This window comes from Oncorhynchus gorbuscha, linkage group LG11 (assembly GCF_021184085.1).
Source record: "Oncorhynchus gorbuscha isolate QuinsamMale2020 ecotype Even-year linkage group LG11, OgorEven_v1.0, whole genome shotgun sequence".
Classification (NCBI taxonomy): domain Eukaryota; kingdom Metazoa; phylum Chordata; class Actinopteri; order Salmoniformes; family Salmonidae; genus Oncorhynchus; species Oncorhynchus gorbuscha.
The window spans coordinates 45,678,701-45,695,439 of record NC_060183.1 but is presented as its reverse complement, the minus strand read 5'-3'; the positions used below and the strand labels follow the sequence as shown (position 1 = coordinate 45,695,439).

General features: G+C 40.8%; 1 protein-coding gene across 3 annotated transcripts in view; it reads left to right on the top strand.

Moving 5' to 3' along the window:
• Positions 1-1,024: 1,024 nt before the first annotated feature.
• The window catches only part of LOC124048750 (unconventional myosin-Vb-like), an 81,727-nt gene continuing 66,012 nt past the window's right edge, over positions 1,025-16,739 (top strand). The window contains exon 1 of one of the 3 annotated variants that reach the window (XM_046369805.1): positions 1,025-1,169. In XM_046369805.1, the coding sequence (XP_046225761.1) occupies positions 1,092-1,169 (78 nt within the window). In that variant the 5' untranslated portion in view covers positions 1,025-1,091. Of the gene's footprint in view, positions 1,170-1,753; positions 2,213-16,739 lie in introns of those variants that run through there. The other 2 variants (XM_046369803.1, XM_046369804.1) reach the window with 2 other exon arrangements.

The window sequence follows — 16,739 nt, the reverse complement described above, 5'->3', positions numbered from 1 at the left end:
GTACAAATTGTAGAATGTTGAAAAATAGGCATGGATTGACATTTGGAAACCAAATGAGCAAATAGCACATTACTAGTCATTTTCCTTGTGACCTGTTCCATCTGTGATCTCTGTTCTCTTTATTTAAAAAATATATATATATATTTCACCTTTATTTAACCAGGTAGGCTAGTTGAGAACAAGTTCTCATTTGCAATTGCGACCTGGCCAAAATAAAGCATAGCAATTCGACACATATAACAACACAGAGTTACACATGGAATAAACAAAACGTACAGTCAATGATACAGTAGAAAAAAAGAAAAGAAAAAGTCCATGTTCAGTGAGTGCAAATGAGATAAGATAAGGGAGTTAAAGGCAATAAATAGGCCATGGTGGCGAAGTAATTACAATATAGCAATTAAACACTGGAATGGTAGATGTGCAGAAGATGAATGTGCAAGTAGAGATACTGGGGTGCAAAGGAAGATAAATACTCTATGGGGATGAGGTAGATTGATGGGCTTATTACATATGGGCTATGTACAGGTGCAGTGATCTGTGAGCTGCTCTGACAGATGGTGCTTAAAGCTAGTGAGGGAGATATGAGTCTCCAGCTTCAGTGATTTTTGCAGCTCATTCCAGTCATTGGCAGCAGAGAACTGGAAGGAAAGGCGACCAAAGTAGGAATTGGCTTTGGGGGTGGCCAGTGAGATATACCTGCTGTAGTTTGTGCTACGAGTGGGTGCTGCTATGGTGACCAGTGAGCCGCAGATAAGGTGGGGCTTTAATTAAAAATATAAAAAATTAATGGGTGGACTCTATTTTGACTGTTCCTGCATACTTTTCAGATTCCATATAACAGCCTGGTAGGTGAAGTCAATCAACACCCCATACCTGCAGAAGGAGTGGTTTGGGAGTGTAGTCATGGCATGATATTGGAATGGATTTTTTTCTTCTTTCAAGCCTGCCTTCTGCTAAGGCTTAAATAGCCTACTGATAATAATGTCTTGAGAACAGTATGATCTGGAACATGGAATAATCACAGCTACCTCTGAATAGAGTAGCAGAATCTTTGACTACATACAGTATCTAAGGACTATAACGCCATAATGAAAAGGCAAGTGAAGGAACATAGCAACATAATGAAGAGACAAGAGGGGAAGATTGACCATGAACTTTACTGCAAGGTAACATACTACTGCTGTAGACCTACATGTTGTATTTTGTGATATTGTTGATCATAGTGGGACTAAATGCGGAACAGGATGTATAAATGATGCTGAGTTTTCTAAAGTCTAATTTCCCAAAATATTGTAACCTTGCAGCTGTCATGGACATAAAACTTAAGCATGACATTTTTATAGGCTTCAGGTAACAGCCTAGTTCCTGTCACAGATTGTACTACTACAATCAAAGATAACACTCTGACGTGTTAATGCTTGCCTTGAACTAAGATACTAGGTCCACCGAGTTCAAGAAATCATAGTAATTGATTATTCATACCTTTGCTTTTCAGAATGATTTTGTGGGGTGGAGCAAAAAGTTGCGTTAATTTCATTAAGATTCCCAAAATGTGCCAAGATAAATCATATAATAGCCATACATATAGGCGTATATTAGAAGTTTTCAATTTAACATTATGACCTAAACCCATAATTGGACCTACCCCTCCACAGAACACCATGGTATCCCCACTGTAATGTTCGTTCTCATTTAGAGCTGGAATACAATTGTAGTGCGCTGATGAGCCAGTTGGGGTCTCGTGCGGTACTTCGGTACAGCCTGAGCTATTGCCAGTCAACATGACTTGAGTCCATGGATACGACGGAGAGGATCTAAAGGGAAGCTATTGATAAACTATTTATAGTTTATGTATTTGCACTTATAACCTACTGGGGCTTGCTATCCATATCCAGTCGTCATTCGTTGGCGTTTTTCATTAGAGTAATATAAGGGGGATCAAGCAACACTGAGTTGTTACGCAACTCATCCACGTGAAGACACCTGCCGTTCGTGACCAGGAAAGGGGTCGGAAGTGGCTAACATATTTAACTCAACCCTGGACGACGACACTCGGGAATATGACGACGAATTAAACTTCTAATTAGATGAAAAAACTTTACGGGATTATCAACAATCATGAGATATTGTCATTTATAAAACGCTGCAGTTACTTTTCAGTTTTCGTTGATAGTGTTGGACCATGTCCGTAAACGAGTTATATTCAAAGGTGAGTGATTTGTACAGTAATTGATTCTTTATATACACTTCTTTCTCCAGTCCAGGTCCTTTTGTTATTGCATAATTATTGAACCAACCTCTTGGGCCACCACATCTAAAGAGGGTGTAATTGTAGAATTCGCCATTGTAGCCAGTTTCCTGCTTGGATGGCATGTATTTTAATGCAGGCGTAATGACAAGTGTTCAGGAAGAAATCGAGCGCCAGCCATCCCAGTTCTGCTGGCTCGGATGTCATTGCAGCTTGTCTGACAGGTGCACGAGCAAGTTTAGTTTCGGTCTGGTATCGGTGTTCGGTTGTAGTTTACTGTTGTTTTCTAGCCTTGTGAGCTACTGCTGGACCTAGGTTGTGGCCATAATAGTAAAATCATACATTTTCAATACTGACTAGTCTTAAGATAAGTTATTTTATGTTATCTTTTATTAAAGGATAGTGAGTCAAAGCATTCATAATCTGATTGTACAGTATCTCCCAGGCCGACAGTGAGTTTTGAACATGGGATAAATAATTGCAAACAAATTATACTGAAGCTGCTTTGTGAAGAGGGACAAAAGAGGCGTTTTAATCATGGATTGATTGAATATTCTATTTCTGGTGGGAACATGCTTTATGCATGTTTTAACACAGGCTTGTGCCCAATCCTCAAAAAAGGGCTTTAGTTTTTGATATACCCCTACCCGAGGTATAACAAAGCACAACCCCCCCCCCCCCATATCTCGAAGGTCTCTCATGTATGAAATGGATGGTTGTACAAAAATATATAAAAAACAGCAGACTGCTTGGCATGGCAACACCAAGTATTTATTCCAAGTCACAAGCCTCTGAGGATCAATGAGGCAACTGGGAGGCTCCAACAACAGGAAAGATAATCTAACCCTGGACTCTGACACGTCTTCCTTGCTCTACAACTTGCCCCCACTGTGGTATAACTTGCACCTCCAGGATTGGGCTCTTAAATCACCTCCTTATCATTTAGAAGTGAGCTTTGATTCATTGCTAGTCTAATATGTCTGCCTGAATCTAACATGACCTTTTGCTGGCTCACTGCATTTCTGATGTTTATTGGGATGTTCTGGTGCACTCTTATCCTGTTTGGTTTGAGCTGGCACATTGCTTCTTCCAGACTTTCATGTCCACCATCCTGGCCATCTGCCTTGGAGTTGCTGTATATCTCGACTTGGTGACAGGCAGGTGTTCACTACAATGAACCGACACAACCTGACACTCATTGACAAGAAATGCCATAAACCTATTAGGCCTTCACATGCCATCCTGGATCTCCCAGAACTGTCCATGATAGGCCCAATCCACTATCAGTCCTTCCCTCATGTAGTTCCTAGAGACAGACACACCATGGAACTGGACTGCCACATGTCAGGAGGCCATTCAACAGCAAAAATGCCATCTGGACATTGCTGGCGTTCATTGTCCTCATATGTACCTACCATATTTGGCTACCATCCATGGCTGGCCAAGCCATGTGATCCCTGAACTGTACTCACTTGTGAAGAATGGCCTTTTATGCTGAGGTGAATCATGTTTTGGTCTGGGAAATCCCAACATCCCTATAAGGACATATGTCATTTATGGCAAATGAGGAACCTTAGGATGGTAAAACTTGCTGTATGTGATCATTTATGGTGGCTGGGGATTGACTATGAGAGTGGTCTTTGTGGGTAATGCTTAGTCTGCTCCACCTCCTCTGCAACCCTTATACTGTCCATCAAATCCCAGGGATTGTCTTCAAATGTATATGTGTGTGGAGCTGTGCTATGTCCCTCACAACCAATGCTTCATAGTCACAATCTATGTGGCACAGCGGTCTAAGACACGGCATCTCAGTGCAAGAGGCGTCACTGCAGTACCTGGTTCGAATCCATGCTGTATCACATCTGGCCTTGATTGGGAGTTCCATAGGGCGGCGAACAATTGGCCCAGCGTTGTCCAGGTTAGGGTTTGGCTGGGGTAGGCTGTCATTGTAAATAACAATGTGTTCTTAACTGACTTGCCTAGTTAAAGGTTAAATAAGTTAAAAAAAAATAGCTACACTCTAACTGACCTCTAAATATAAGTCACCCTCAGAGGTTCTGTCATTCTACATTTCCTGCTTGTTGAGCCCCAGTCGCTAATCAATGCCAACCACCCACCGATAATATCGGCGAAATTATCATCCTACCTGACTTCCAAAGGAATTTAAAGAAATATGTAGGACTTGACCTGCAAGACATTTTGCCACATTCTACATATAAAAAACCACACCCACAGGCCAATTAGGCATTGGAAAGATCTAAAGGCAAGTCTGTTTTTGACAGCCCTTTCACAGACTTTCCGTCACAACCAGACAACCAACAATTCCACTACTGGTGTATCTCCATCAACATTCAGGCTGGGATAAAATTCCAGTTAGTCAATGCAACTCTGGGATGTTGGCCTAGGCAGAGTTGCAAAGAAAAAGCCATATCCCAGACTGGCCAAGAAAAAGATTACGATGGGCAAAAGAACAGACACTGGACAGAGGAACTCTGCCTAGAAGGCCAGTATCCCATACTGTTGACGTTGAGACTGGTGTTTTGCGGGTACTATTTAATGAAGCTGCCAGTTGAGGACTTGTGAGGCGTCTGTTTCTCAAAGTAGACACTCTAATGTACTTGTCCTCTTGCTCAGTTGTGCATCGGGACCTCCCACTCCTCTTTCTATTCTGGTTAGAGACAGTTTGCTCTGTTTTGTGAAGGGAGTAGTACAAGTCATTGTTTTCAGTTTCTTGGTCATTTCTTGCATGGAATAGCCTTCATTTCTCAGAACAAGAATAGCCTGACACGTTTCAGAAGAAAGTCGTTTGTTTCTGGACATTTTGAGCCTGTAATCGAACCAACAAATGCTGATACTGTAGATACTCAACTTGTCTAAAGAAGGCCAGTTTTATTGCTTCTTTAATCAGACAATGGTTTTCAGCTGTGCTAACATATTTGCAAAAGGGTTTTCTAATGATCAATTAGCCTTTTTCAAAATTATAAACTTTGATTAGCTAACACAACGTGCCATTGCAACACTGGAGTGATGGTTGCTGATAATGGGCCTATGTAGATATATATATTTTTAAAGCAGCCGTTTCCAATTACAATAGTCATTTACAACATTAACAATGTCTACACTGTATTTCTGATCAATTCCATGTTATTTTAATGGACAAGAAAATGTGCTTTTCTTTCAAAAACAAGGACATTTCTACTGTATCTTGCCTATGCCGCTCTGTACCATCACTCATTCATATATCTTTATGTACATATCCCCCTTACACTTTATCCCCTTACACTTGTGTCTATAAGGTAGTAGTTTTGGAATTGTTAGCTAGATTACTTGTAGGTTATCACTGCATTGTCGGAACTAGAAGCACAAGTATTTCGCTACACTCGCATTAACATCTGCTAACTATGTGTATGTGACAAATACATTTTGATTTGAAGTGACCCCAAACTTTTGAACTGTAGTGTATACACTACTAGAGTAGCTGTTTTATTACGGTTGCTTTCCTGTTACTTGGTTACAATAGTGTGTGTGTGTTGTGAAAGCTTGTTATTATATTTTAAGGTTTTGCCCCTTGTTGAAATGAATGAGATGAAAACATGAACACACATTGTGGCTATTCAAACACAACAGAGGCATGACAGTGCCACTCATTGTCCTTGATATACCGAGAGCCTTATGAAACCATTTCAAAGACAGAATAACACAATCAAAATGAATAAGGGCTATTTATATGGAGGCTAAGGTGTTTGAGTGTAATTAACATGTTGGCCATGTTGAATTCAGAATACAATTGATTCAAAATTAGGAATGAGGGTTGTAAACAATTGTGAATAAATGCCTCCCATTTACAAAATTCATATTTGCAGGTGACTTAACCTTGATCAAATGTTATTATGGCAGCCATAATTATATTTTTGGATTTGAGGCAAAATATAATCTGTGATTGCCCCTTTGACCTAATTGCAATCCTTTAAGGAACCTTGGACCCCAAAAGTTTGTATATTGATGTTTGTTGTTTTCCTTAGAGCCAATTACAATAGCCACAACATCAAAGAATGTGTAACTGTTTTTCTTTTTCAGGCAGGACCATACAGCAATGAATGAGAGCAAATTTGACTTGGAAAATGTTCCATTGAACAGCTACCAAAACGTGAAGTTTCATAAATCATAAATATTTGTATATCTGATATTGCTGTCTATTGTATCTCTGTGTGTTTACAGGTCTACATTTTACAAGATGCTTTAACATATGCTAATGTTTGTTTCGGTATGTAGGGCAGATAATTGTCTCCTTCTATTCCAAATTCTAGCAATATCAGAGTTTGCAGTACTGGGTTACATGAGTCACCCCCCCCCCCCCTCAGCCAGGCAGGCATTATTCTTTACTGTTTGAGTTAAGGTGATGTCACAACATCTATCAATTGAACCACTTTTGCTATAAAATATTTGTATACAGCCATCCATTTCATATATTTATAGGAGACCTTTAGAGATATGGAAAAATGTGGTTGTTTTGTTATACCTTGGGTAGGGTTATGTATAACATTTTGGGGGCCTTGTCACTAGCCTATTTTCTAATACTGGGGGCCCACAGTTGAATGAACATGCAACAATAACTTGAACGGACACCATTACACACATTACAGACAATTGATGGGTTACTGGCCTACTCTGACATAGATTGTTGTGTAAAATTAGTACTTTTGAATTTATACTTTGTATTTTGTTCCAATTGTTATGAAATATTATAGTTTTTTTTTGTGGTGTAGGCCTATGTGTTGATTCACCTAGAAGATTTGTGTACACCACTGGAATGACTCATTTCAGGAAGAAACCTAGCCCAATGAAAGACACTAACTGCCTTCAGCGCCTCGTGACGATAGTGTCTTCTGGCCGGGGGAGTTTTTTAAAAGCCCTGATGCTTGCTCTAGACATTAACACTCATCGCTTGCGGCACAGTTTTGGAAACATAAGGAACGTGTCTTTCATATCAGCGAGATATAATTAAAAAGGGTTAGGGTTCCCACATGGCCATATTTCCATGTTACAGTGCTTGTTTACGGGAAAACAGACATAAGACTACCTGTGCTAATTAGCTATCTGCGTCTCTGAACACCTGTGTGCAAATGGAAGACAGACGCCACAAACGTGTTGTCACTGATAAATACTGTCGGCTGCAACTGTGTTAAAACAGTGTACAGTTAGTAGTGTGTTTTGCATTTGTGAAATTATTTTGATGTGATATGAAAGTAAAGGGATTTATTTTTTTAGAACCGTACCGATATCGATTCACTTTTAAATGGAGTATTTGGCTGTTTTGGCTGCCAGAGCCAATTCACCTTTCAAACAGAACATGTAAGGTCCTTGGACTATAAGGAGTAACATTAGGCTCCTTTAGTCTAGAAGAAACCTAGCCAAACTATTGAGAAAGAGATGTCTTTTGAAATGTGGAGTTATACATTGCAGGTGTTATTGGCTAGAGAACAGCATCAGGTTACACACATTATTTATCACTAATCCTTCATGACTCAAAATCTAGTTTCACATTCCTCTGCAGAAATGACAAAAAAACAAAGCTGCATTGTTGTTTATTTTAGAACTTTTGCATTTAGTTTAGGTGGTCCCTTTACTCAACTTTTGACTTGTTGAGTGAATGGCTGTTACAGTTCTCTGTCCAAACATATTGTTCTATTTATTTACTAGTGACTTCCCTCTGTCTCTCATTTGTTTACTCAGGGACAGACCAGTCAAACTTTGTCCCGTGAATAATTAACTTAGTCTGACAGATGTCAAACCTTTTTCTTCATGTTTTCCTTTGTGTATCGTTAGTACAAATGGGACTTGTGACATCATTGTAAAACACTAAAGACACACCTGTAGGCATTGTCATCTGAGTATTTCTCCTCTCTAGTCATTCCTGCTCGGTGCTTTCATCCGTGACCTTTTACCTTGCATTGTGTGACATCTCTATGAAATATTCTACCCTGTCTGTGAATTATATTGTATAAGAAGATTCTTCATGTCATAATTCTGTCTCGCTGGGCCAGTTCAAAGTCTTCTGATTAGGAATCCATTTAGCTTTTAGATTTAGTTTTGATACTGGATTGCAGTACAGTAACAGTCCTCAAATTGCACTCCTCAGTTAATAAGCTATTATCCTCCTGGTCCATCCTACTCACACTCTCTGCAGCCCCCCAACATGAAGCCCAGTAATCCAGAATAAAGACAAATCCTACGATTCCATCTGTTTTGTGATCAACGGCTGTACCAGCTGGCACACATTCTTTTTTAGCTTACTATGTTGTGGTCAAAACACAGACGACACATGCTGACTCGATCTACTATCTACCTTGCATTATGTACATAACCTGTAGATGTTGTGATGTCATTGCAGACCTGTAGTAATTAGGCCTTCCCTCTGACTGTGTGTTTGGTCTGCTGGTGGAATGTTGTTTCTTTGTGTTTAGTCAGGCTGTGGGCCTTCTTGGAGTCGCCACTAACCCCTTCCAGTTTGGGCCTTGGAGTGAATTTAGCCTAAACCTGCCCTCTGTTCAGAATTTTTAGTCGATTCCCAAATCATGACAAATATCTACAGTTGAAGTCGGAAGTTCTACATACACCAAATACATTTGAACTCAGTTTTTCACAATTCCTGACATTTAATCCTTGTAACGATTCCCTGTATTAGGTCAGTTAGGATCACCACTTTTTATTTTAAGAATGTGTAATGTCAGAATAATAGTAGAGAATGATTTATTTCAGCTTTTATTTATTTCATATTCCCAGTGGGTCATAAGTTTACATGCACTCAATTAGTATTTGGTAGCATTGCCTTTTAAATTGTTTAACTTGGGTCAAACGTTTCGGGTAGCCTTCCACAAGCTTCCCAAAATAAGTTGTGTGAATTTTGGCCCATTCCTCCTGACAGAGCTGATGTAACTGAGTCAGGTTTGTAGGCCTCCTTGCTCGCACACACTTTTTCAGTTCTGCCCACAAATTTTCCATAGGATTGAGGTCAGGGCTTTGTGATTGCCATTCCAATACCCTGACTTTGTTGTCCTTAAGCCATTTTGCCACAACTTTGGAAGTATGCTTGGGGTCAATGTCCATTTGGAAGACCCATTTGCGACGAAGCTTTAACTTCCTGAAAGGGTTTTGAAATATTGCTTCAATATATCCACCTAATTTTCCATCCTCCTGATGCCATCTATTTTGTGAAGTGCACCAGTCCCTCCTACAGCAAAGCACCCCCACAACATGATGCTGCCACCCCCATGCTTCACGGTTGGGATGGTATTCTTCGGCTCGCAAGCCTCCCCCATTTTCCTCCAAACATAGCGATGGTCATAATGGCCAAACAGTTATATTTTTGTTTCATCAGACCAGAGGACATTTCTCCAAAAGTACGATCTTTGTCCCCATGTGCAGTTACAAACCGTAGCCGTGGCTTCTTACTTGCTGAGCGGCCTTTCAGGTTATGTCGATATAGGACTTTTTTTACTGTGGATATAGATACTTTTGTACCTGTTTCCTCCAGCGTTTCACAAGGTCCTTTGCTGCTGTTCTGGGATTGATTTGCACTTTTTGCACCAAAGTACGTTCATCTCTAGGAGACCGAACGCGTTTCCTTCCTGAGCGGTATGACGGCTGCGTGGGTCCATGGTGTTTACTTGTGGAGGTCTGCAATTATTTTTCTGAGGTCTTGGCTGATTTCTTTTGATTTTCCCATGATGTCAAGCAAAGAGGCACTGAGGTTGAAGGTAGGCCTTGAAATGCATCCACAGGTACACCTCCAATAGACTAATTGATATCATTTGAGTCAATCAGAAGCTTCTAAAGCCATGACATCATTTTCTGGAATTTCCAAGCTATTCAAAGGCACAGTCAACTTAGTGTATGTAAACTTCTGTCCCACTGGAATTGTGATACAGTGAAATAATCAAATAATTTGTAAACAATTGTTGGAAAAATTACTTGTCATGCACAAAGTAGATGTCCTAACCGACTTGCCAGAACTTTAGTTTGTTAACAAGAAATTTGTGGAGTGGTTGAAAAAACTGGTTTTAATGACTCCAACCTAAATGTATGTAAACTTCCGACTTCAACTGTATGTGTTAATGTGGGCCTCGGGAATGTTATTTCTCAATTGCTTGTATCCCAGCCTAATGGTAGGCCTATGTTTTTCCCATTTATCATTGCAATATTTGAATTGTTTGAACTCTCACCTCCTCACTTAATGTAGCAGTATTGACAAGTGCTTGTTGTTAAATGGAAGGAGTCAGCTAATGTTAAACATCTCCATTGCAAGATGTCAGGTGATGCTGTAATTCTACTCCATACATTGTTTATTAGACATGCCAGTGCAGTACTTTCCTTTCATAAACAGGTAATAGGGTGCTGTCAGTGAGCCACTTTCAGCGACAACATATACGTTATCTTGCAGGCTATTCTAAAAGTTTTTTCCATACATGCCCAAACAGACATTTCTTTACTCCAGACCCCAGTGTCCTAAACTCCTAAAGTATACGCTTGGCTACTGTATGTAAGAGTAGGACTGAAACACGGACCCATGTATCGTAGCTGAAGGGAAGTTAACTGTAAAAATGTAAGGCACAAAAACAGGAAGAAAATTGTACCATGAAGCAGGAAGTTGCTGTGATTCTCAGGAGTACAGCACATAGAGAAGCTGGTAAACAACAACCTTGGTTCTTCAGGGAATTGAGCTTAAAGCCAGGTGTGTGTCTGTGTGTTTGGTATGTGTGTTCCTCTCCCTGGGGATGTATTGTCCCTCATAGGGCTTGTAACTGTAACATTACCCAGAAGCTTCACAGTAGAGTCGCCAGCCCACAAATGTCTGTCAGGGAGATACTAGTTGCATATAGCCTCAATCTGCTATGTAGGCTATTCTAAAAGGACTCGATTCTGACTTGAGATACTGTAAGTAGACTTAACTTAACAGTGTTTGACATAAGTCCATGTTAAGTCAACTGAAGTCTGAATAGGGCCAAAAGTGATTAGCATTTCGTTTTGTGGTCAAATGCTACTGAAAAGGGTGACAGGTTTTTCACACCACATATTTTGCATCATCAAGCATATCTCTTGATAATTATCTGCAGCTAGTCTGTTGCTTAGGAAAATGTGTCATGTCCTTTGTACAACAAAGCACTCCAGGAAAACCTTTATTCCACCTGCCTGCCTCATGATCATGCTAGCTGACATTCTCAGCATTTTCCCCCTAACACCTAAACGTTTCTCCTTGCTTCTGTCTTTAGAGCAGGTGTAATTAGCGCTCTCTTTTTTCCGATAAACAGACAGGTCAAAGTTCCTGGAGGAAGGGATTATGGACGTGACTTCCTATTGGCAGCAGGTTTTCACCTGACGCAGTAATAATAGTCCTTGTGCTGACTGACACGCACATCCTAGCAGGGCGGGGCAATGGTAGCACTGGAGAGGAAGGATAGAACACCTGTACAGTAGCTAGCTCCATTCTCAGGGTTTGCATTTGACCTGTGTATATTTACTTCAGCAGTTTATGAAGGGACTTTTACTGAAACCCGAGAGTAGCCTCTTCAGGTTGACCTCGTTTTCTCTCCTCACGACCCTTCACCAATTTATCTTATCGACAAGAAGATGATAACTTTTCACCAACTGTTATAAAACCCATTAATAGTTCACAAAAATGACAATGGAGATTGAAGAAAAAATATTCTTTGCCTAAAAATTTGAGCCGATAGACCAAAGGTTAGCCTAGCTGTAATTTGATTTCATTTTTTAAATCATTGCGATTGTTTGTAATAATATGGCCCACAACTTTTCAATGTTCTAGTCAGTGGATTAGTGGATGTAAACGCCCCACAATGACAAAGCAAAAACTTTTTTTTTTTTTGACAATTTTTTTTCCTACAACTTGATTGGAGTCCACCTGGGGTAAAATGAATTGATTGGACATGATTTGGAATGGCACACACCTCTCTATATCAGGTCCCACAGTTGACAGTGCATGTCAGAGCAAAAAAGCAAGCCATGAGGGCAAAATAATTGTCCGTAGAGCTCAGAGACAGGAATGTGTCGAGGCACAGATCTTGGGGACCTTCAATGCTGCAGAAATGATTTGGTACCCTTCCCCAGAACACTGGCACCCATTATACATAAATGGAAGAAGTTTGGAACCACCAAGACACTTCCTAGGGCTGGCCGCCCGGTCAAACTGAGCAATGTCGGGAGAAGGGCCTTGGTCAGTGATGTGACCAAGAACCCGATGGTCACTATGACAGAGTTTGTCTATGGAGATGGGAGAACCTTCCCTTAAGACAACCATCTCTGCAGTTCTCCACCAATCAGGCCTTTATGGTGGAGTGGCCAGACGGAAGCCACTCCTTTAGTAAAAAGCACATCATAGCCCGCTTGGAGTTTCCCAAAAATGCACCATGAGAGTCAGACCATGAGAAACAAGATTCTCTGGTCTGATGAAACCAAGATTGAACTCTAGCCTGAACCAATTGTCACGTCTGGAGGAAACCTGGCTCCGTCCCTACGGTGAAACATGGTGGTGGCAGCATCATGCTGTGGGGATGTCTTTCAGCGGCTGTGACTGGGAGACTAGTAAGGATCGAGGGAAAGATTAATGAAGGAAAGTACAGAGATCATTGAAAACCTGCTTCAGAGCGCTCCGGACCTCAGACTGGGGCAAAGGTTCACCTTCCAACAGGACAACCCCCCTAAGCATACAGCCAAGACAATGCAGGGGGACTTCGGAACAAGTCTTTGAATATCCTTGAGTGGCCCAGCCAGAGCCTGGACTTGAACCCGATCAAAAATCTCTGAAGAGACCTGAAAATAGTTGTGCAGCGATGCTCCCCATCCAACCTGACAGAGCTTGAGAGGATCTGCAGAAAATAATTGGAGGAACTCTCCAAATACAGGTGTGCCAAGCTTGTGGTGTCATACTGAATAAGGCTGTAATTGCTGCCAAGGTGCTTCAACAAAGTACTAAATAAAGGGTCTGAATACTTATGTAAATGTTATGTTTCAGTTTATGTTGAATAAAATTTCTAAACCTATTTTTGAATTGTCATTATGGGGTATTTGTGTGTAGTTTATGGGGGAAAAAAACTATTATTATCAATGTTATAATAAAGCTGTAACATAACAAACTGTCTGGGTCTGAATACTTTCTGAATGCACTGTATATAACATTATATTGGTTGCAAGAATTTTGTATAATAATTCAAATAAAAAATGTGAAGTTTTAAATCTGGCATCGTTTTGTGCACCGATGTCATGTGCCAGTTTATCTACTACATTTTTTACCACTACATCACTGGTTATGCTAGTGTTATAACCTCATGAGTTTAATCAGTCTTGTTGTAGGTTGGTTGACTGACGTGGATACGGGTAGTATCAGAAAGGCAAGGGGATTTTAAGACATTACGCAACAGCATGACTTCATCAGGGTCATAGGGGAAACCGGTAATGTAACTTTTTCCTCTGACGTTATTTTCTTCTCCTCTCCCTTATTTCCCTACTCGTCCCTCCTGCCACCCTTGCAGGTGTACTTCCACTAACTCCACCAGACCTGTCTGGATGCTTGTTTTTATGTCTCCTTTCTTTACACTAGTAGTATTTGGTTGGACTACTACTGTCTCTCTAATGTATTGTTGCCTCTTCTCACTGTTATAAATCAGATCAGAGTTCAGGCATCTATCTATTAGATTTCCTTCTCTTATGTTCTACATATTTGACACAGAGCATAGGGTACTACCCCTATGACAATTGTCAGTCCATGGCCATAAGAGAGAGAACAAATACACACACACACACACACACACACACACACACACAAGGCTGATTCTCAATGTTTCCTTGTCAAGATCATAAACATCCCTGTGTAACTCCTTTGTGTCTTGCCAGCCCATCTGCAAAGCAAGCAGGACCAACACTAAGCCTGATTGAATTGACCCAGTGCAGTGGCCAATGGTAATAAAAAATAAATAAAGCAATTTCATTAGGTCTGTTGGAAAGTGTGATGGTGTGATCAGAGGGGGAGAAAGAGGCAGGGAGTGAGCGAGAGTAGGGCTCAGTTAGTTAGTAGTCAAAGCCAGTACTAAGTGAATTTAGGCTTATTATACCCTGTCATTACTGATCCTGTCTTTTGTACTCAACAATGAGGAATGGCATCACTTTTTTTGATGACCATGGGTGACATGGTTAGTCTTCCAAATAGCACTGATTGAACAAAAATGACAATATTACTCACAACAACAGCTGTCGGTGTACAGCAAATGTCACCCATTGTCTCTTAATGTGCTTATATCCAATACCTGTAGGGTAGTCAAAGCATTACCTGTCTGTGACTATTGTCCATCAGAAGGGACTATGGATCTTTCCCAGTATAAATTATAGTGGCACTTTGGCCATGTAATGTTAATGTCTCCTATTATTTTGGCTGATGTCTGACTGTACATTCCCAACTTTTTTGCTGCGCAAACTGCTTCTTTGTGATTGAATTCTGATGAACTGTACCTGTCATCATAGAACTGTGGCCTATGATGCAGCACAAACTACAAATCATGTCAGTTCCATTATCAAAGACACAAGGTCCTATTTGATAAAAATCGGCAACCATATTTCTTGGATAATGAAGCATTTTTTGAAGTTTACTTTCTTTTCACAGTGGGATGGTTAGGATTGGATGAGAGGAGTGTAGAGGTGAACACTCAGCTGAGTGTCATTGAACTTGGCTTTAGAAACATGCTAGGGGCTCATTTCATTACGATCAGAGTCTTCACTAAAGTTTCACCCACGCAGCGTTTGACATAGCAGAACAGACTAAATTCAAATGGCTGCCTCAAAAATATATATTTTTAAATAAGGTCACATTCATCAACAGTATATAATTGCAGACATCTGTAATGTAGTCTACTCTATCTGAACACTATCTATCCTATCAAGTCACAATTTATCACATGCTTTTTGTAAACAACAGGTGTAGACTAACAGTAAAATGCTTACTTACTGGCCCTTCCCAACAACACAGAGAGAAAAATAATAAAGATAACACAAGGAATAAATACACAATGAGTAGGAAACATGATTGATAATACGCTGTAGCAGCAGTGTGTGATGAGTCAAAGAGTTGGTTCAAAGGCGGGTCAATGCAAATAGTTGCAATTTGGTTAACTATTTAGCAGTCGTATGGCTTGGGGGTAGAAGCTGTTCAGAGTCCTGTTGGTTCCAGACTTGGTGCATCGGTGCCAGTTGCCGTTCGGTAGCAGAGAGAACAGTCAATGGTGGCTGGAGTCTTTGACCATATTTAGGGCCTCCCTCTGACACCGCCTTGTATAGAGGTTCTAGATGGCAGTGGGGCTCAGCTCAAGTGATGTACTGGGGCGTACGCACTACCCTCAGTAGCGCCTTGCGGTCGGATGCCAAGCAGTTGCCATACAAAGCAGTTATGCAGCCAGTCAAGATGCTCTCAATGGTGCCGCTGTAGAACCTTTTGAGGATCTGAGGGCCCATGCAAATGATTTTAATCTGTGGATCTGTTGGGTCGGTATGTGAATTGTAGTTGGTCCAGGGTGTCTGGGATGATGGTGTTGATGTGAGCAATGACCAGCCTTTCAAAGTATTTAATCGCTACATATGTGAGTGCTACAGGGCAAAAGTAATTTAGACTGGTTACCTTGGCGTTCTTGGGCAGAGGAACAATGGTGGTCTGCTTGAAACACGTAGGTATTACAGACCGGGTCAGCGAGAGGTTGAAAATGTCAGAGAAGGCCATTTCCATTTTCGCTGGCATGCTCGGAGGACTCGGCGTCCTGGTAATCCATCTGGCCCCGCAGCCTTCTGAATGTTAACTGTTTTAAAGGTCTTACTCACATCCGGAACAGCTGGTGCTTTCATTAACTTATTAGTGTCACGTTCTTTGAAAGTGGCAGCTTTAGCCTTTAGCTCAGTTCGTATGTTGCCTGTAATCCATGGCTTCTAGTTGGGAAATGTACGTACGGTCACTGTGGGGACAATGTTGTCGATGCACTTATGAATGAAGCTGGTGACTGACGTGGTAAACTCCTCAATGTTATCGGAAGAACCCAGGAACAAATTTCTGTGCTAGCAAAACCGTCCTGAAGCTTAGCATCTGCTTAATCGGACCACTTCTGTATTGAGCAGGTCACTGCTACTTCCTGTTTTGAGTTTTTGCTTGTAAGCAGGAATCAAGGTTAGTTGGTCATCAAGTATTGTGATTCTGATGACTTCTGTGTGAACCACGTCTAAGGACAGGATAGATGTATATGTTTTGACGGCAGAAAGGAGTGGTGTCATGGATCTAGGGGAGGACACTTCAGGATAAATGAGGCTGCTTCATATGCGTTCAGGATTGATGTTTGTTTCCGAAGTGAAGAATGGGTTGGAAAAGTGTGTGTGTGTGTAAAGTTCTTTATTTTGGATTTCAACTCAGTTGTTCAAGAGTTTGAAATATGGAGAATGTTTA